The following is a 21445-nucleotide window of genomic DNA, read 5'->3' as shown; positions in this document are numbered from 1 at the left end:
TCTCCAGCAACTGTTTCCTTCTTTCCTAGGTATGGTGTGGTGCTTCGAAAACTGGATTTGGTGAAAGAGGCCATTGATGTTTTTGTGGAGGCTACTCATGTTTTGCCTTTGCATTGGGGAGCCTGGCTAGAACTCTGTAACCTGATCACAGACAAAGAGATGGTAAATTGAGATGAGCTAAGTGAAAAACCCTCTGGTCTAAGGCTTACTAATTCTGTAATAAGGGGGCCAGGGGAGAGAGTTTTGCTAAATCTTTGACTATAGCTAGCTTTCTGCTGCTTCTCCAGTCTATTTCACTGCTGTAGGACTTAGGTGTTCAAATGTCTAGCTCTTGTTCAGTAGTTGCTGTTGGATTTGCATCCAGTCGTTAAAATTTTTTTTTATATTCCTGTTTTTATATTCAAGTTTTACTGTAACTAGTTTTATGGACTAAATGCTATTACAGTTTCCCCATTAATTCCAAAGATGCTATAGGAGAGGTTTCTCTGATACCAAGAATTGTATTAAAAACATTTTCAGGTCTCGTCAGAGCTGTCATGGGATTCCATAAAGATATGGAGATTTGTTTTTTTGATGAATTTGCTTTATAAACTACAATCATTAATCATTATTAGAGGACATTGTAGAGTTAATTTTGTCATTCTTTAGTAGTTAATGGGTACAACAACATACTTCCTTTTGTTGGTTCTGAAGACCCAAAGCCTGATTCATTCCCCTGATAATTATACATGCTAATAACTACTAAACCTGTTCTTGAAATCATATCTTAGTTTACTTGTATTCATTTATCTCTAATTGATTACTAGACTTTCATTGAAAGCCTTATTGTATTGCTGAACTTGAAATATACAAAACCAAATTTCTCACCTTGCTTACCAAATTCTCCTTCTTCTTCCGAACTTGATAGGCTCTTTCACTAGCATCACTATTTCTTAAGATGCCCAGTCTTGATGCCTCACAGTCCTATTTGTCTTGACCCTTTTTCTTATCAGGCACAAGACATTACCATGGTTACTTTCTTGTATGCAATCTCTTTCCCTTGGTTTCCTTTGCTATCTTGGTTATCATCTCATATTTGGATCACTTGTATAAGCTTTCTCATTTTCACACTACCATTTCCAAGCCATCCTGCATACTGTTTTCAAACTATCCTTAAAACACCTATGTAATCATGTCATTCTCTTCCCAAAATTTTGCATTGGTTTCCTGTTGCATTTCATTTCCAATTGCACCATAGGACCCACCTTATTTGTTCAGTCTTATTTTTCAGTTACTTCTCAGCACATAGCCTCCCCTCAAACCAAATGAGTTTCCTCATCATACCATCCCCACACTCATCATGTTTATTTTACCTCTACTTATATTGTTGCCCTTGCCTAGAATGTTGTCTTCTTTCTCGTCCCTTCCCTTTATTCTATTCAAATTCTACCTATCCTCCAAGACTCATCTCAAATCCCATCTTTTCTTTGAAGTCTTCCCTAAGGAGGCCATTTTCCCCTATTGTGCTTGTAAGTCATATTGCTCAATTTCAGCACTTAACTGAACTGTTCTGTGCTCATTATTAGGTGCTCTAATACAATCTGAATGATAAATTCTTTGAGGCAATAAAGATAGTTCCTTGATATTCATTTGGGAGAGAGGTCAAAGTATATTAAGAATGTCTCTCTCCTACTGCCAGCTGAAGTTCCTGTCTTTGCCAGACACCTGGATGAAAGAGTTTTTTCTGGCTCATATATACACAGAGTTGCAGTTGATAGAAGAGGCCCTGCAGAAGTACCAGAATCTCATTGATGTGGGTTTCTCTAAGAGCTCATATATTGTTTCCCAAATTGCAGTTGCCTATCACAATATTAGAGGTGAGTGAATAAGGGTAACGAAATACCAACAAACCCTGAAAGGGTGCACTGCATTGTTTTCTGAACTGTATCTCCTTTCTGCAGATATCGACAAAGCCCTCTCTATTTTTAATGAGCTAAGGAAACAAGATCCTTACAGAATTGAAAATATGGACACATTCTCCAACCTTCTTTATGTCCGGGTGAGCTGCTCCTTTTGCTTGGACTTGACTAAACCTTTTTGTGTTATAATTTCCTAGGCTGGATTGTCACCCAGTTACACTAGCTGCAAGAAAAATAATTTAGAGTTTCTTTTTCATGCTTAGATCATTTTTCTCTTCTTTTAGAGTATGAAATCGGAGTTGAGTTATTTGGCTCATAACCTCTGTGAGATTGATAAATATCGTGTAGAAACGTGCTGTGTAATTGGTAAGAGTTACTACATTTATCTTTATTGTAACTAACTCATAATGTAAAAATAACAACAGTATAAGAGTGTCAAAGGTAACAAAATTACGTACTATAGAACATCAAAGTTCAATGTTATCCTTCCCCTAAGATTGTTTGGTGAACATGACTCCAGTGAATTTTCCTGTGTGCACACTAAAAATGTATGTTTGTGTGTGTGTAGTTTGCAAAAACTAAATCATTATACATTGTACTTTATAGCTTCCTTTTTTTTAATTTAACAGTATATCTTGGCCATCTTTCCATGTTAGTACATCTAGGTTTCTTTTATTATTATTTTTTTTTTTAATAATTTTTATTGTGCTCTAATTGAAAGTTTACAAATCAAGTCAGTCTCTCACATAAAAACTTATATACACCTTGCTACATATTCCCAATTACTCTGCTCCCCATGAGACAGCCCTCTCCCTCCTTCCACTCTCTTTTCGTGACCATTTTGCCAGCTTCAAAGCCCCTCTACCCTCCCATCTCCCTGCCAGGCAGGAGATGCCAACATAGTCTCAAGCGTCCACCTGAACCAAGTAGCTCACACCTCACCAGCATCCCTCTCCAACCCATTGTCCAGTCCAATCCATGCCTCACGAGTTGGCTTCGGGAATGGTTCCTGTCATGGGCCAACAGAAGGTCTGGGGGCCATGATAACCGGGATCCTTCTAGTCTCAGTCAGACCATTAAGCCTGGTCTTTTTATGAGAATTGGGGGTCTGCATCTCACTGATCTCCTGCTCCCTCAGGGGTTCTGTGTTGTGTTCCCTGTCAGGGCAGTCATCGGTTGTGGCCTGGCACCATCTAGTTCTTCTGGTCTCAGGATGATGTAGTCTCTGGTTCATGTAGCCCTTTCTGTCTGTTTGGCTCGTTATTATCTTGTGTTCTTCATTCTCCTTTGATCCAGGTAGGTTGAGACTCATTGATGCATCTTAGATGGCTGCTTGCTAGCGTTTAAGACCCCAGATGCCACTCTTCAAAGTGGGATGCAGAATGTTTTCTTAATAGGTTTTATTATGCCAATTGACTTAGGTGTCCCCTGAAACAGTGGTCTCCAAACCCCTGCCCCTGCTTTGCTGACCTTTGAAGCATTCAGTTTATTCAGGAAACTTCTTTGGTTTGGTTTAGTCCAATTGTGCTGACCTCCTCTGTGTTGAATGTTGCCCTTCCCTTCACCTAAAGTAGTTCTTGTCTACTATCTATTTAGTAAATACCCTTCTCCCACCTTCCCTCCCTCCCCCCTCTCGTAACCACGAAAGTGTGTGTTCTTCTCAGTTTAAACTATTTCTCAAGATCTTATAATAGTGGTCTTATACAATATTTGTCCTTTTGCAACTGACTAATTTCACTCAGCATAATGCCTTCCAGGTTTCTCCATGTAATGAAATGTTTCACAGGTTCATCACTGTTCTTTATCGATGTGTAGTATTCCACTGTGTGAATATACCATAATTTATTTGTTCATTCATCCATTGATGGGCACCTTGGTTGCTTTCATCTTTTTGCTATTGTAAACAGTGCAGCGGTTAACATGGGTGTGCATATATCTGTTTGTGTAAAGGCTCTTATTTCTCTAGGATATATTCCACGGAGTGGGATTGCTGGGTCATATGGTAGTTCTATTTCTAGCTTTTTAAGGAAGCGCCAAATCGATTTCCAAAGTGGTTGTACCATTTTACATTCCCGTCAGCAGTGTATAAGTGTTCCAGTCTCTCCACAGCTTCTCCAACATTTATTATTTTATGTTTTTTGGATTAGCACCAGCCTTGTTGGAGTGAGATGGAATCTCATTGTAATTTTGATATGTATTTCTCTAATGGCTAATAATTGAGAGCATTTCCTCATGTATCTGTTAGCCGCCTGAATGTCTTCTTTAGTGAAGTGTCTGTTCAAATCCTTTGCCCATTTTTTAATTGGGTTGTTTGTCTTTTTGTGGTTGAGTTTTAGCAGAGTCATGTAGATTTTAGAGATCAGGTGCTGGTCAGAGATGTCATAGCTGAAAATTTTTTCCCAGTCTGTAGGTGGTCTTTTTACTATTTTGGTGAAGTCTTTGGATGAGCATAGGTGTTTGATTTTTAGGAGCTCCCAGTTATCTGGTTTCTCCTTGGCATTTTTAGTAATGTTTTGTATTCTGCTTATGCCATGTATTAGGGCTCCTAACGTTGTTCCTATTTTTTCTTCCATGATCTTTATCGTTTTAGATTTTATGTTTAGGTCTTTGATCCATTTGGAGTTAGTTTTTGTGCATGGTGTGAGGTATGGGCCCTGTTTCGTTTTTTTGCAAATGGATATCCAGTTATGCCAGCACCATTTGTCAAAAAGACTATCTTTTCGCCAATTAACTGACACTGAGCCTTTGTCAAATATCAGCTGCTTATATGTGGATGGATTTATATCTGGATTCTCAATTCTGTTCCATTGATCTATGTGTCTGTTTTTGTTAGGTTTGTATTATTTTTTATCACTGTGTAGCATTTTATTAAATAGAAGTACCATCATTTTTATTTAATCATTTCCTGTTATGTAAGTTGTGGCTAGTGTTTGTTAATACAGAAACAAGAAACATTTTTGTACATGTACATTTATTTTTGCATACTTATGCAACTATTTCTGTGTAATAAGTTTCTAGCAGTGAAAGGCAGGGTCAAAGATATGTATGTTTAAAACCTTAATTAAAAATTTTCTAAGAGCCTCCAGTCCTATGAAAAGAGATGAGAATGCTTGTTTCCCTGTATCAGGTTTTCTCAACATTGGCACTATTGACATTTTGAGCTGGATAATTTTTTTTTTTGTGAGGGGCTATGCTGTGCATTATATATATTAGTAATGTTCCTAACCTCTACCAGCTAGATGCCAATAACCCTTTCCCCCAGGTTGTGTCAACCAAAAATGTTTCCAGACATTGCTAAGTGTCTTCTGGGGGTAGAATCACCTCCAGTTGAGAACTATTGTCCTATATTCCTGGCCACGCTATGTGGCCTAATAATTGGTTGACATAGATAGATTAATGGCCTCTCCTGGAAAGAAATAAGCTTGATTCATTGTGATTAAAAGCCTAGATTCCCTGGAGATGAAAGGAAAATACTGGTTCTTGGGTCTTTGTTGACACTCTTTTAGAATCATACATTTGTACCTTTCTAGATCAGAATATTGTTAATAAACTGATGGCATTTCAATTCATCATTCCTTCAGTAAATACTTCCAGTCCTTGAAGAAGTTGTGGTCTAGTATGAAAAGTAAGCATTAATAAAAATGTAGTGAGTTCTATGGGAACATAGGTAAGGGAAGGAACAAATGATCTTTTTAATATCAGGGCATTACTAATAAACCATAAAGTCCATTGAGGTGAGGGTGAAGCTCCAGTTTGCTCGCAAAACACCTATTGATCATCTTCTGTGTGCCAGGCACTGTGCTTTGTATTGGAGCACCTACCCTCATTGCCTTTTGAGGAAGACCAGTTAGAAAACAGCTGTAATTCAGTGGGTTGAGTGTTATGATTAAAGTAAACATAGACTGCTGAGGGACACATAGGAAGGGTATCCAGTCCAATCTGGGACTAAGGAAGACTTCTTGGAGAAGGTAATACTTAAAAGATGAACAGGAGTGAAAGAGTTCAAGAAGGGAGGTGAAGGATGACCCAGGGGAAGGGCATCGCAGTGCAGAGGCATTGAGTATGAAACAGACAATGTGCTTGAACTATAGTTCAGTGTACCTGAAGCATGGTGTGGGAGGCAGGAATGTAAATAAAGGGGCAAGATATTAAAGAGCAAGACTAGAGATAGGCAGACCAGCTAAGAAGCTGTTGCAGTAATTCATTCTAGGAGTGATGAGAGCCTAAACTGAGGTATTGACAGGAGAAATGGTGAGAGGAGTATGGATTTAGAAGCTGTTTAGGAAGTAGATCCAATAGGAGTTGGTCACTGGGTAACCAGATTGATAATAGTGCCCTCTGCGTGAAGAAACAAAATAGAGCAAGAGGAGATAATTAACAGTTCGTTTTCTAACGTATCCACTCACAGCCACTTAAAATCAAAGGAGACACATATGAAGAGTAATTTGCAGCTTAATTTAGGACTTTCTTGTTTTTTAATAATCATTTCAAGTGAACTCCTTAAATACCTGATTTTTCCCCCTAGCTTATCCTTAGTGCCCAACAAAGTTCCTGGCATACAGTCAATAAATGTTTGTTGAACTCAGCCCACCTACCTTAAAAATTAGAGGGCAGTGATGGTTCAGTGGTAGAATTCTTGCCTTCCATGCAGGAGACCCAGGTTTGATCCCCAGCCAATGCGCCTCAAGTACAGCCACCAATTGTCTGTCAGTGAAGGCTTGTGAGTTGCTATGATGCTGACCAGTCTTCGGTGGAGCTTTCAGACTAAAACAGAATAGGAAGAAAAGCTTGGTGATCTTATGAAAATCAGCCAATGAAAACCCTATGGATCACAATGGTCCAATCCTGTTGTGCTTGGGGTCACCATAAGTTGGGGGCCAAGTTGATGGCAGCTGAGATCAACACCTTAAAAGTTAAGGCCATGGAGCATTAGGTATGACAAAAAATATTCTTCAGCTTTTACATTAGAGCTAGTTCAGAGGAAGTGAGAAAGAAGAGAGAGAAGAAAAACTGAGGCCCTGAGAGAGAATGAGACAACTTTAGAGTTTGGCAAGAATCTCCCACTTGTTTAGTTTTTGCTCCACTTTTATGTCCTGATGTGGATTACTTCCTTTTGTACCCTTTCAGGTGTTAATCTCTCCGAGAGGCAACGTTTAATACATATGTATGTTTTTTCTTTAAACAGCTTATACTATATATAGTATAGCATAGTAGTTAAGAGCTTGGACTCTGGAGCCAGACTTCCCAAGTTTGAATCCTGGTTCTGCTATTAACTGTCTGTGTGATTTTGGATAAGTCACCTGACCTCCCTATGCTATAGTTTCCTCATCCTTAATTTGAGAATAATAGTGGAACATACCTCATGCAGTTGTTGGGATAAAGTAAATGAATATGTATAAAGCACTTAACCCCCCAAAAAACCCCACTGCCATCGAGTCGATTCCAACTCACAGCGGCCCTATAAAGCACTTACAGCATTGTAATTACTGAATACACTTCTGATCCAACTGGCCAAAAAATTTCATCTGTTTATCTTTGCCCAGAACTTGCCTGTCTGGCTTCTTTAACATCTCCTTTGCCATTCTGACTCTTCTAGCGGTTAGGACTTATACCTTTCTACCACTACCTCACTTCTCTTCTACTGTGTTAGAAAGGTTAACTTTTGGGCATTCTGCCTAAAGTCTGCTATTTTCTATCTCTAAGGATTGTCTGAGTCAATGGCAGAAGCACTGATATCCTTGTATAGGACATAAAACCCCTGCATCTTGCTTTTTTCTAGATGCACATGAAATTGAATTTGAGCTTTAATGATCAGGTAGGGGATACAGACAGTTGATATAGATAACTTCTCCTGAAACAAGAGAAAAGCTGGATCTGGATTTTTTAAAAAAAATATGTGGAGGTTTTATTACTTGGTTGTTTTTACTAAACTGGAATCATAGGTAATTTTTCTGCAATTTGCTTTTTCACTTGACAGCATATCATGATCTCTACAAGTTAGTATATATACATCTAAATCTATGTTTTTATCCAGTTTATGTGTACACAATTTACACATAAAAGGGATTTTTTTTTTTTAATTAATTTATTGTGTTTTAGGTGAAAGGTTACAGGTCAAGTCAGTCTCATACAAAAAGCCATACACACCCTGCTGTGCACTCCAAGCTGCTGTCCCCTTAATGAGACAGCACATTCCTCCTCTTCACCCTGTATTCCCATTCAACCAGCTCCTGTCCCCTTCTTCCTTCTCATCTCGCCACCAGACAGGAGTCACCTGCATAGTTTCATGTGTCTACCTGAGCCATGAAGTTCATTCTACTAGCATTACTGTCTATCTTATAGTCCAGGCCAATCCCTGTCTGTAGAGTTGGTTTCGGGAATGGTTCCAATCTTGGGCTATCAAAGGGTCCGGGGACCATGACCTTCAGGATCCCTCCAGTCTCAGTCAGACCATTAAGCCTGGTCTTTTTATGAGAATTTGAGGTCTGCATCCCACTGCTCTCCTGCTCCTTCAGGGGTTCTCTGTTGTGTTCCCTGTCACGGCCTTTATCTGTTGTAGCCGGGCACTATCTAGTTCTTCTGGTCTCAGGCTGATGAAGTCTCTGGTTTATGTGGCCCTTTCTATCTCTTGAGCTCATATTTACCTGTGTCTTTGGTGTTCTTCATTCTCCTTTGCTCCAGGTGGGTTGAGACCAATTTATGCGTCTTAGGTGGCTACTTGCTAGTGTTTAAGACCCCAGATGCCTCTCACCAAAGTGAAATGCAGACCGTTTTCTTAACACATTTTGTTATACCAATTGACCTAGCTGTCCCCTGAAACCATGGTCCCCAGACCCCCATCCCTGCTACTCTGGCCTTCAAAGCTTTTGGTTGTATTGAGGAAATTGCTTTTGGTTTAGTCCAGTTGTATTGACTATCCCTGTGGTATGTGTCGTCCTTCCCTTCACCTAAAAAAATTTTTGTGTACTATCTAACTATCTAGTTAGTGAATATCCCTCTCCCTCTCTCCCCACCCTTGTAACCATCAAAGAATATTTTCTTCGGTGTTTAAACTTTATCTGGTGTTCTTGTAATAGTGGCCTCATATGATATTTGTCTATTTGCAATTGACTAATTTAACTCAGCATGATGCTTTCCAGATTGCTCCATGTTATGAAATTTTTCACACATTCATCGTTGTTTTTAATTGTTGCATAGGATTCCATTGTGTGAATATACCATAATTTATTTATCCGTTCATCCATTGATGGGTACTTTGGTTGCTTCCAAGTTTTTGCTATCGTAAACAGTGCTGAAAAAATATGGGTGTTCATATATCTGTTTGTGTGAAGGCTCTTACTTCTTTAGGGTATATTTCAAGGAGTGGAATTGCTGGGTCATATGACAGTTCTATTTCTAGCTTTTTAAGGAGGCACCAAATTGATTTCCAAAGTGGCTGTACCATTTTATGTTCCCACCAGCAGTGTATAAGTGTTCCAGTCTCTCCAACCTCTCCAGCATTTATTGTTTTTTTTAATAATTTTTATTGTGCTTTAAGTGAAAGTTTACAAATCAAGTCAGTCTCTCACACAAAAACCCATATACACCTTGCTACACACTCCCAATTAATCTCTCCCTAATGAGACAGCCCGCTCTCTCCCTCCACTCTCTCTTTTCATGTCCTTTTCGCCAGCTTCTAACCCCCTCTACCCTCTCATCTCCCCTCCAGGCAGGAGATGTCCACCCGATCCAAGAAGCTCACTCCTCACCTGCATCCCTCTTCAACCCATTGTCCAGTCCAATCCATATCTGAAGAGTTGGCTTCGGGAATGGTTCCTGTCCTGGACCAACAGAAGGTCTGGGGGCCGTGACCACCGGGATCCTTCCAGTCTCAGTCAGACCGTTAAGTCTGGTCTTATGAGAATTTGGGGTCTGCGTCCCACTGCTCTCCTGCTCCCTCAGGGGTTCTCTGTTGTGTTCCCTGTCAGGGCAGTCATCAGTTTATCCGGACACCATCTAGTTCTTCTGGTTTCAGGATGATGTAGTCTCTGGTTCATGTGGCCCTTTCTGTCTCTTGGGCTCGTAATCACCTTGTGTCCTTGGTGTTCTTCATTCTCCTCTGACCCAGGTGGGTTGAGACCAGTTGACAGCATTTATTATTTTGTGTTTTTTGGATTAATGCCAGCCTTGTTAGAGTGAGATGGAATCTCATTGTAGTTTGGATTTGCATTTCTCTAATGGCTGATGATCGTGAGCATTTCCTTTTTTATCTGTCTGTCTGCTTTGGTAAAGTGCCTGTTCATATCCTTTGCCCATTTTTAATTAGATTATTTGTCTTTTTGTTGTTGAGTTTTTGCAGTACCATGTAGATTTTAGAGATCAGACGCTAATCAGAAATGTCATAGCTAAAAATTTTTTCCCAATCTGTAGGTAATCTTTTTACTCTTTTGGTGAAGTCTTTGGATGAGATAGGTGTTTGACTGTTAGGAGCTTCCCGTTATCTAATTTCTCTTCTGGTGTTTGTACAATGTTAGTAGTGTTTTGTATACTGTTTATGCCATGTATTAGGGCTCCTAGCGTTGTCCCTATTTTTTCTTCCATGATCTTTATCATTTTAGATTTTATATTTAGGTCTTTGATCCATTTTAAGTTCGTTTTTCTGCATGGTGTGAGGTCTGGGTCTTGGTTCATTTTTTTGCATATGGATGTCCATTTATGCCAGCACTGTTTGTTAAAGAGACTGTCTTTTCCCCATTTAACAGACTTTGGGCCTTTTTCAAATATCAGCTGCTCATATGTGTCTGGGTTCCCAATTCTGTTCCATTGGTCTATATATCTGTTGTTGTACCAGTATCAGGCTGTTTTGACTACTGTGGCGGTATAATAGGTTCTAAAATCAGGTAGAGTGAGGCATCCCACTTTGTTCTTCTTTTTCAATAATGCTTTTCTTAAAAGGGATGTGTTTAAGTTAAATTTTCTTTTTGCTGTGTCCCTTCCTCCTTAAGTTTTTTGTGTTAGCGTGTTCTTATCGTACCACAAAGCAAAGCCAAAACCAAACCTGTTGCCATCAAGTTGAATCCGACTCAGCGACCCTGTAGGACAGAGTAGAACTACCCCATAGGGTTTCCAAGGAGCACCTGGTGGCTTTGAACTGCCAACCTTTTGGTTAGCAGCTGAGCTCTTAAGCATTGGGCGACCAGGACTCTCAACCATATTTAAAGGAAAAAAAAAAAGTATATGTAGGTATACACCTTCTCCTCACTTATTGACATGGTTAAGTTCCAAAGACCAGGTCATCATGTGTAAATCGGCATAATGCAAAAATGGGGGATGACCACATCAGATCATAAAATGGAGGATAACTACATCATTACATAATTGCGAAATTACATCATTTCGTAACTGCCAAATTACCTCATTACGTAACTGACAAATTACATCATCAAATAACTGACAAATCACTGAGAATCATGGCCTAGCCAAGTTGACACTCAGCCTTAGCCATCACAGCCAGCGTTACTCTTGCCTCACACCTTGGTGTTTGTTACTGCCAGACATATGTTGTTAATGTGTAAAATAGTTGGATAGATTTTTTACTATTGTACACTGTGAAATGTCAGATAACAAGGTAGCCAATAGGTGAGGAAGTAGACATATACATACCAAAAAAACCAAACCCACTGCTGTCGAGTTGATTCTGACTTTTAGCGACCCTATAGGACAGCGTAGAACTGCCCCACAGAGCTTCCAAGGAGCGCCTGGTGGATTCGAACTGCTGACCTCTTGGTTAGCAGCTGTAGCACTTAACCACTACGCCACCAGGGTTTTCAGATGTATGCATATGCAGGTTTTAATGGTTGTTTGCTTTGCATTTCTCTGCGTTTTACTTTTCTTTCTGAACAATACTGCCTAAAATTTTCTCATAGTCTTGGTATAGTTCTAATTCATTCTTCCTTCCTTTCTTTTTTTTTAATTTTTATTGTGCTTTAAGTGAAAGTTTACAAATGAAGTCAGTCTCTCATACAAAAATTTATAAACACCTTGCTGTATACTCCTAATTGCTCTCCCCCTAATGACACAGCACATTCCTTCCCTCCACTCTCTATTTTCATGTCCATTCGGCCAGCTTCTGACCCCCTCTACCCTCTCATCTCCCCTTTAAACAGGAGATGCCAACATAGTCTCATGTGTCTACTTGATCCAAAAAGCTCATTCTTCACTGGTATCATTGTCTATCCCGTGCTCCAGTCCAATCCCTGCCTGAAGAGTTGGCTTTGGGAATGGTTCCTGCCTTGGGCTAACAGAGGGTCTGGGGACCATGACCTCCGGGCTCCCTCTAGTCTCAGTCAGACCACTAAGTCTGGTCTTTTTACGATAATTTGGGGTCTGCATCCCACTGCTCTCCTGCTTCCTCAGGGGTTCTCTGTTGTGTTCCCTGTCAGGGCAGTCATCCGTTGTAGCCAGGCACCATCTAGTTCTTCTGGTCTCAGGCTAATGTAGTCTCTGGTATATGTGGCCCTTTCTGCCTATTGGGCTCATAAGTACCTTGTGTCTTTGGTGTTCTTCATTCTCCTTTGGTCCATGTAGGTTGAGACCCATTGATGCATCTTAGATGGCTGTTTGCTATCATTTAAGACCCCAGGCGCCACTCTTCAAAGTGGGATGCAGAATGTTTTCTTAATAGGTTTTATTATGCCAGTTGACTTAGATGTCGCCTGAAACCATGGTCCCCAAACCCCCGCCCCTGCTACGCTGGCCTTGAAGCATTCAGTTTATTCAGGAAACTTCTTTTGGTTTAGTCCAGTTGTGCTGACCTCACCTGTATTGTGTGTTATCTTTCACCTAAAATAGTTCTTATCTACTATCTAATTAGTGAAAACCCCCTCCCTCCCTCCCTCCCCATTCTCATAACTATCAAAGAATATTCTCTTCTCTGTTTAAACTATTTCTCGAGTTCTTACAACAGTGTTCTTATACGATATTTGTCTTTTTGCAGATGACTAATTTCACTCAGCGTAATGCCTTCGAGATTCCTCCATGTTATTTAATGTTTCACGGATTTATCATTGTTCTTATTCCTGAGTAGTTTATCTTCTTGGGGGCTACTGTAAATGGTGTTGATTTGGTGATTTCCTCTCTGATGTTCTTTTTGTTGGAGTAGAGGAATCCAACTGACTTTTGTATGTTTATCTTGTATCCTGATACTCTGCTGAACTCTTAGTTTCAGTAGTTTTTTTGAGGATTCTTTGGGTTTTCTGTATATAAGATCATGTCATCTACAAATAGAGATACTTTTACTTCTTTCTTATGAATCTGGATGCCCTTTATTTCTTTACCTTGCCTAATTGCTCTGGCTAGGACGTCCAGCACAATGTTGAATAAGAGTTGTGATAAAGGGCATCCTTGTCTGGTTCCCGATCTCAAGGGAATGCTTTTAAACTCTCTCCACTTAGGATGATGTTGGATGTTGGCTTTGTATAAATGCCCTTTATTATGTGGGGAATTTTCCTTCCATTCCTACTCTGCTGAGAATTTTTGTCATGAATGGGTGTTGAACTTTCTCAAATGGCTTTTCTGCATGGATTGATAAAATCATGTGGTTCTTGTCTTGTTTTATTTATGTGATGGATTACATTAATTGTTTTTCTAATGTTAAACCATCCCTGCATACCTGGTATGAATCCCACTTGGTCATCGTGAATTATTTTTTTGCTATGTTGTTGAATTCTATTGGCTAGAATTTTTGTTGAGGATTTTTGCATCTAAGTTCATAAGGGATATAGGTCTGTAATTATCTTTGTGGTGTCTTTACCTGGTTTTGGTATCAGGGATATGCTGGCTTCATAGAATGAGTTTTGCGGTATTCCATCGTTTCCTGTGTTCTGGAATACCTTTAGTAGTAGAGGTGTTAATTCTTCTCTGAAAGTTTGGTAGAATTCTGCAGTGAAGCCGTCCGGACCAGGGCTTTTTTTTGTTGGGAGTTTTTTGATTACCTTTTCAATCTCTTCTTTTGTTATGCATCTATTTAGTTGTTCTACCTCTGTGTGTGTTAGTTTGGGTAGGTAGCGTGTTTCTAGGAATTCATCCATTTCTTCTAGGTTTTCAAATTTGTTAGAGTACAATTTTTTGTAGTAGTCTGATATGATTCTTTTAATTTCAGTTGGGCCTGTTGTAATATTTTGCATCTCATTTCTTATTCGGGTTATTTGCTTCCTCTCCTGTTTTTGTTTTGTCAGTTTGGCCAATGGTTTGTCAATTTTGTTAATTTTTTCAAAGAACCAGCTTTTGGTCTTACTAACTACTTCAGTGGTTTTTCTATTTCATTTAGTTCTGCTCTAATTTTTATTATTTACTTTCTTCTAATGCCTGAAGGTTTCTTTTGTTGCTCTCTTTCTATTTGTTCAAGTTGTAGGGATAATTCTTTGATTTTTGGCCCTTTCTTCTTTTTGTACATGTGCATTTATTGATAGAAATTGACCTCTGAGCACTGCTTTTGCTGTGTCCCAAAGGTTATGATAGGAAGTGTTTTAATTCTCATTGTATTCTATGAATTTCTTTATTCCATCCTTGATGTCTTCTATAACCCAGTCTTTTTTGAGCAGGGTATTGTTCAGTTTCCAAGTATTTGATTTCTTTTCCTTGATTTTTCTGTTATTGATTTCTACTTTTATGGCCTTATGGTTAGAGAAGATGCTTTTGGTGTTTTGGTTGCTGCCAAGGCTTGCTTTATGACCTAATATATGGTCTATTCTGGAGAATGTTCCATGTTCACTAGAAAAAAAAGTATACTTGGCTGTGTTGTGTGGAGTGTTGTGTATATGCCTATAAGGTTGAGTTGGTTGATTGTGGCATTTAGATCTTCCACGCCTTTATTGACCTTCTTTCTGAATGTCCCATCCTTCACCAAAAGTGGTGTGTCGAAGTCTCCTACTGTAATTGTGGAGCTGTCTTTCTCACTTTTCAATGCAGTTAGGATTTGTTTCATGTATCTTGCAGCCCTGTCATTGGGTGCATACATATTTAATATGGGTATATCCTCTGGGTATATCGTCCCTTTAATCATTATATAGTGTCGTTCCTTATCCTTTGTGGTGGATTTAACTTTAAAGTCTATGTGGAGTTCGATGAGCATCTTGGATTGATATTTTCTCATCTTTCACAATATTAGGGAAGTTTTCTGCCAAGAAATCTTCAACAATTCTCTATTTTCTTTTATCCCTCCCTCTTCTGGTACTCCAGTCACTCGTAGGTTATTTTTCTTGATAGAGTCCCACATGATTATTAAGTTTTCTTCATTTTTTTATATTCTTTTATCTGATATTTCTTCAAATACATTGGTGCCAAGTGCTTTATCTTCAAGTTCACCAACTCTGCCTTCCACTTGCTCGATTCTGCTCCTCTGACTTTGTGTTGAGTTGTCTAATTCTGTAATTTTATTGTTAATCTTCTGAATTTTTGATTGCTGTCTCTCTATGGATTCTTGCAGTTCATTAAATTTTTCATTATGTTATTTAATAACCTTTTTCATTTCTTCAACTGTTTTATCTTTGTGTTCCTTGGCTTGTTCTGCGTATTACCTGATCTTCCTAATTTCATTCCTGATGTCTTGAATAGTTCTGTATATTAATCTCTCGAATTCTGCATCCGGTAATTCTAGGAAGGCACTTTCATCTAGAAGATCCCTGGATTATTTGTTTGAGAGCTTGTTGAAGCGATCATTGTCTGTTTCTTTATGTGACTTGTTATTGACTGTTGTCTCCGAGCTATCTGTAAGTTATTGTATTAGTTTATTTTATGTTTGCTTACTGTATCCTAGTTTTTTGCTTTGTTTTGTTTTGATACGCCCAAATGGATTGCTTGACTGAGCTAGCTTGATTATTTTCACCTTTGGAGCTCTGATGTCCTGTCACCAGATGGCTAGAGCTGTTATCAGGTATATGAGTTTATGAGTCCATTCACTTTTTTTGTGTGGATTCAGCTCAGGTGTCCAGGTATCTGGTCATCAAGTGTGTGGTACAGGCTCTGTCCTACAGTCTTAGAGGGGCAGGGGTGTTTGGCATAGGTACCGGTATCTGGTTGCAGCAGGGGGTTACTCTCTGAACAAGGCAGGGGGCTGAGAACCATCCCCTGAGTGTCTCTGAGGAAAGCATGTCCTTGTTCCCTACAGCATACAGATGGGTGGGTTCTGCAGATAGACCATGGGCACCCAATGCTTTTGGTTGTAAGGACTGGGAGGTACCAGTTATCTTTGGACCCCTGTCATGGGTGGCTGGGTGACCTGAGTGGAGCCACCAGTCCTTGGGCCCCTGATGTTAATAGGTAAGGACCCTGTTTAACAGGCAAAGCAGTGTCAAATATCAAACACCCACCTCTATACCACACAGCTGAAACAGTTGCAGCCTGCCAGCAAGGGCCTGTTCTCCTCAATAGGCCCTATTCTCCTGAGGAAGCTGTGGCCGAATGCTACTGCTATCCCGCTGGAGCTGCTCCCAGGAATGGTGCCTGAGGGAATCCCAGCAATTCTGGTCTGGTAACTCCTCTCTGCTTCTGAACCGACTCTCCCTCCCGTGCCGTTCAGTCCGTTTTCTAACTTTGCCTTTGATGTCCAGGGCTCCTAGCTTGTCATAAATAAAATCGTTTTACTTGATTTTTCGGGTCTTTGTTGTAAAAGGGATCGCTGGAAGCATCTGCCTATTCTACCATCTTGGCCCCGCCTCCCCCATTCTTCCTTTCTTGAACAGCTTTATAGAGGTACAATTTATGTATCATAAAATTCACCCATTTTAAGTTTATAGTTCAGTGAGTTTTCATAAATTTATACAGTTGTTCAATCATCACAGTAATCTAGCTTGGAACACGCGTCACCACAAAAAATTCCCTTATGCCCTGTTCCCATCCCCCAACCCCAGGCAACCACTCATCTGCTTTCTATCCATAGTTTTTAGAAATTTCATGTAAATGAGATCTGGGCATTATGTAATCTCACTTTCTGGCTTCTTAAATTTGGTATGGTGTTTTTGAGGTTCATCCATATTGTAGCATGTATGAATACTTCTTTTTATGGCTGAATAGTATTCCATTGTTTGGATATGCTGTGTTTTGTTTATTCATTGACAGTTGATGTAAAACAGATGGCTTTTATACTCTTCAAATAAAATCTTTCACAGGAGCCTAAAATTTTTCACTTGATCCTTTCAGACTGATTATAATAGAACTGCTTTGATTCTTATGGAAGAGGGGAGCTCAGAACTTTACTTTTTTTTGTACTTGAGGTACTTTCTTAGAAACTTAGGGTTCAAGGGATTTAATTTGAAAACCACCAATTTAAGGCACGGTCTAGAAATTTTCTACCCTTTTTAAAGGAAATGTGTGTGTAAATTCTATATCAAGATGAAATAAACTGAAGAAAAATTTACAGTGTTTGCTAAATTTTTTTTTTTTTAAAGTCAGAATGTGTGATAAATGAAATATATTTCCTAAGGGATGATGATATCTACCATGTGTTGAGTTGCCTTTTCTGCCAGGACTATAGAGGGAATGGATTATGATTTCATGCCCACTTGGTGGAATGCTGTCCATTTCAGTGGACTTCTATTTTTACCTTCCTAGTTATTCTTTTTTTTTTTTTAACCCAGGCAATTATTATAGTTTGCGTTCTCAGCATGAGAAAGCAGCCTTGTATTTCCAGAGAGCCCTGAAGTTGAATCCTCGGTATCTTGGGGCCTGGACACTGATGGGACATGAGTACATGGAGATGAAGAACACGTCTGCTGCTATCCAGGCTTATAGGTGAGCTTCTGGTTAGCATGAGGTGATGCAGATGGCTGTGATGTTAAGAGCCTCTGTTGAGCCTGCAAATTGCTAACTTTGATAATGCCTTCTTAACCAGTCTCTCTTTTCCATTTCTTAGACATGCCATTGAGGTCAATAAGCGGGACTACAGAGCCTGGTATGGCCTTGGGCAGACCTATGAAATCCTCAAGATGCCATTTTACTGCCTTTATTATTATAGACGGGCCCATCAGCTCCGGTAAGCTTGGCCACTGGGGGAGTGTGTTGGGTGTGGGAAAAGGTGATATATATATGTTTTTTTCCTCTTTTGATAGCTGCTGCAGAATCGCAGTGAATAGGTTTTGACTCTTGGAGGCCTAAGTTTAAACTTGCTATGTATTTTTATTTTAGGGTATCCATTAATATGTTAATAGTAACATTTTGAACACAAAGTAATATTGTATGAAGCATTGGATGGTGGTGGTGGTTCCTCAAGGGAGGGCGACTTTTATTAATAAGTCTTTGCTCATGCTCAGACTGCTGTTCTTCTCTCTCAGGCCCAATGATTCTCGAATGTTGGTTGCTTTAGGAGAATGTTATGAGAAACTCAATCAACTAGTGGAAGCTAAAAAGGTACCTGAAATTGGGTCCTAGAGAATTTGAGTCAAATCTGCTGTTTGGATGAAGGTTGAGCTATCTCTGCTCTAATTTTTTCTTCATTATGATCTATATACGTAGGAAAGTATGAATATTTACAGGTGCATAGGCTAAAAGCAAAGCTGGACTGAAATCTTCAGTGGGAATGTCGTATTTCAGTAGCCAACCTAGCAGCACTAGACGGAGCCCTGGTGGTGCAGTGATTAAGAGCTCAGCTGCTAACCTAAAGGTTGGCAGTTGGAATCCACCAGCTACTCCCTGGAAACCCTGTAGGGCAGGCAGTTCTACTTTTTCCTATAGGGTCGCTGTGAGTCAGAATTGACTTGACAGCAATGGGTTTGGTTTGGTTTGGTTTGGTTTTACCTGCACTAGTGAAAACTGAAGAGCTGCCCTTGTATTCTGTAATTCTGGACTTCTGGGAAGCTTGTAGGGCCTGAGCCTTTATATGATGAGTCATGGCACATGGGGCAATGGTCAAGTGACCAGTTTCTTTCTTTGACAGTGTTATTGGAGAGCTTACGCCGTGGGAGATGTGGAGAAAATGGCTCTGGTGAAACTGGCAAAGTGAGTGAAAGGAGTGAAACACTGTTAATATATCTATTGGCTTCTCTCGTGTGGTGGGTCCTGCATGCTCTAGAGCCTTCTGTCTATCATCCTGCCTGAATATAGGAGATGCAGCAGGGTTTATGAATGTTGATCTGGGAATTTAGTAATCTAGGGTCTAGAGAATGCCACTTCTCTTTGAAGGATCCTATTAGGCAAGGGATCAAGAATGACTTGAAATTAAAATTTAGAATTTCCATGTCAGAGCAGGCTAGAAAAGCTACTTTTTAAGTACTGATCAGCTCCTTATAAGGGCCAGGAAAAATAGGAATAATTCAGAAATAGTAGGCAAAGAGGTTCTCATGTGCAATTTCATTCCTGCTAGTTCTTTTCTGGATTCTTACAAAAAACTCTGAGTTGCTTGGTATCTTTTTTTCTCTCACTCTGGGTATTACCAGAGAATTTTGCAAAGGTGTGTTCTCCAACATAAGTATTTATTAACTCTCCCAGTATTACCAGTGCAGAGTAATGATTCTAAGGTTTAATGACAGTAACCATTACATCTGGGGGGCACTAATACTGTGCTGATTCTCATTTATATGCCATTTATATCAAAACTTGTACTTTTCTATATATTATCATTTTTTGGTGTTGTGTGGTTTTATTTTTTCTATTGCTAACTTGTGTTGAGCTCTGATTTGTACTTAAAGGCTGATTTCTCTTGTAGGCTTCATGAACAGTTGACTGAGTCAGAACAGGCTGCCCAGTGCTACATCAAATATATCCAGGATATCTATTCCTGTGGGGTATGTGTCATGAACATGGGAATTGGACTGGTGATCTTATTCTTATCCCGAGTCATTCCTGCTTTCCCTATCTAGGAAATAGTGGAACACTTGGAGGAGAGCACTGCTTTCCGTTATCTGGCCCAGTACTACTTTAAGTGCAAGCTGTGGGATGAAGCTTCAGCTTGTGCCCAAAAATGTTGTGCATTCAATGATGTAAGTATCAGTTCTTTAATAAAGGGTTTGGATTTTTGGCTAGAACATATGATCTTTACATGATCTGGGGATGGGAGACAGATAGTGAGTGGAAGGGCTACCTTGATCTGTGCAACTTACGTATCAGTTATTTTAACGAACTGTTTGAGAATAGCCTTGGGCATATTTTTAAATGGTTGCCTGACTTTGTTTCAGACCCGGGAAGAAGGTAAGGCCTTGCTCCGACAAATCCTACAGCTTCGGAACCAAGGCGAGACTCCCACTACTGAGATGCCTGCTCCCTTTTTCCTCCCTGCTTCACTGTCTGCCAATACCACCCCTACACGCAGAGTTTCTCCACTAAACCTTTCTTCAGTCACACCATAGTTGGCTACTTTCAAGCCAACAAACTGCCAGGCTCAGATTACGCCTTACCTCCATATAAAGGCCACGTCTGTCTTCAAGGGCTTCAACTCTTGTTTCTACAGATGGAAACACCTCCTTGGGGACAGTTTATAGAATCACCTCCAGAGGCTGACTGACAGAAAAAACCCCGGCAGGAACAGACATTGTCTTTTGCCAGTTAAAAGCACTTCTATCTCACTTTTTTTCAGAGAGTGGCTGTAGATCTTGGCCTTCTTCCCAGAACATTTTTTCCCCCTAAAAAACAGCACTTTAGCACGGGCAGTGCTACAGGAACAAAGTTTAATGCTGCTGGGAGTAGGAGGGGATTTCTTTAGAGAGGCAAGGAAAGGAAAAAGGCCTGCCACTCTACCCCCTGCTGGCAGTAGGGGCATTGAATACCTCAGGAAGAGGTCAGGGCACTGGAGGGACGTGACCTCTTTGGATTTGCTAAGCATGTTCCTTATCCTGATGTCAGAGATTAGGTTTAAATGGTGTGAAGTGATGCATTTGTTCTTACTCTAGGGAGGCATTTTTTCAAAACACAATTTTGATGAGTCTACTAGAAGCTTTCAAATTAAAAGTAAGTTACTGGAGTTGAATAAAAGAAAGGCAGAAAGAATTTCAGAGCGTGGAACAGCTGATGGCCTTACTTAGGGAAAAAGATGTCTCCCATTGCATTGGCTGTACCCCAACCAAAGCAAAGCAAGGAAACAGGGATACAGATAATTCATGGACATTTGGGAATGATACTTTTGTGACTGTACATACTGAGAATAAACTCACTGCAAGCCAGCCTGTTTTAATAAACACTTTTGATGTAATTGTGTTTCTTTTTTTCTTCATCTGCAAGAGAATGATTTCTCAGCCTTCATCTGTTTAGACAAAGGGATCATTCTTGCAGTGCTCAGTGTCACAGTGTTCAGATCTGTACATTTTGTTCAGTAGGAGGTAATATGTGATGACTATGTCTACTGTAATGAATTTACGCAGTAGATGCTATAGATCATTCTGAGCTCAGGGCTCAGTCTTCCTTTATTCTTGTTCCCAGAATATGTTTATTACACATCCACCTCCTAATCTATGATACTTCATTTTATAGTAAGGAAGGTTTAGAAAATCTAATCACCCTTGAATTTATTCCTTACCGAGCCTTCTTAGGCTAGCAGTAACTAATTACTGGTCTCCACTGCCATTCCTGTGCAAGGGTCTCAT

The 21445-nt window shown here is 39.8% G+C and overlaps 1 protein-coding gene across 1 annotated transcript in view; it reads left to right on the top strand.

Moving 5' to 3' along the window:
* Window positions 1-21045, top strand: part of CDC23 (cell division cycle 23) — a 42814-nt gene extending 21769 nt beyond the window's left edge. The window contains exons 6-16 of the mRNA XM_049873737.1: window positions 30-162; window positions 1679-1856; window positions 1941-2038; window positions 2183-2264; window positions 17513-17666; window positions 17788-17907; window positions 18206-18281; window positions 18808-18869; window positions 19576-19654; window positions 19730-19849; window positions 20045-21045. Of these exons, the coding sequence (XP_049729694.1) occupies window positions 30-162; window positions 1679-1856; window positions 1941-2038; window positions 2183-2264; window positions 17513-17666; window positions 17788-17907; window positions 18206-18281; window positions 18808-18869; window positions 19576-19654; window positions 19730-19849; window positions 20045-20215 (1273 nt within the window). The 3' untranslated portion in view covers window positions 20216-21045. The remainder of the gene's footprint in view (window positions 1-29; window positions 163-1678; window positions 1857-1940; window positions 2039-2182; window positions 2265-17512; window positions 17667-17787; window positions 17908-18205; window positions 18282-18807; window positions 18870-19575; window positions 19655-19729; window positions 19850-20044) is intronic.
* Window positions 21046-21445: the final 400 nt, after the last annotated feature.

This window comes from Elephas maximus, chromosome 2, assembly GCF_024166365.1.
Source record: "Elephas maximus indicus isolate mEleMax1 chromosome 2, mEleMax1 primary haplotype, whole genome shotgun sequence".
Classification (NCBI taxonomy): domain Eukaryota; kingdom Metazoa; phylum Chordata; class Mammalia; order Proboscidea; family Elephantidae; genus Elephas; species Elephas maximus.
Note: the sequence above shows the minus strand (reverse complement) of the source record. Positions and strands in the feature narration are given on the sequence as shown.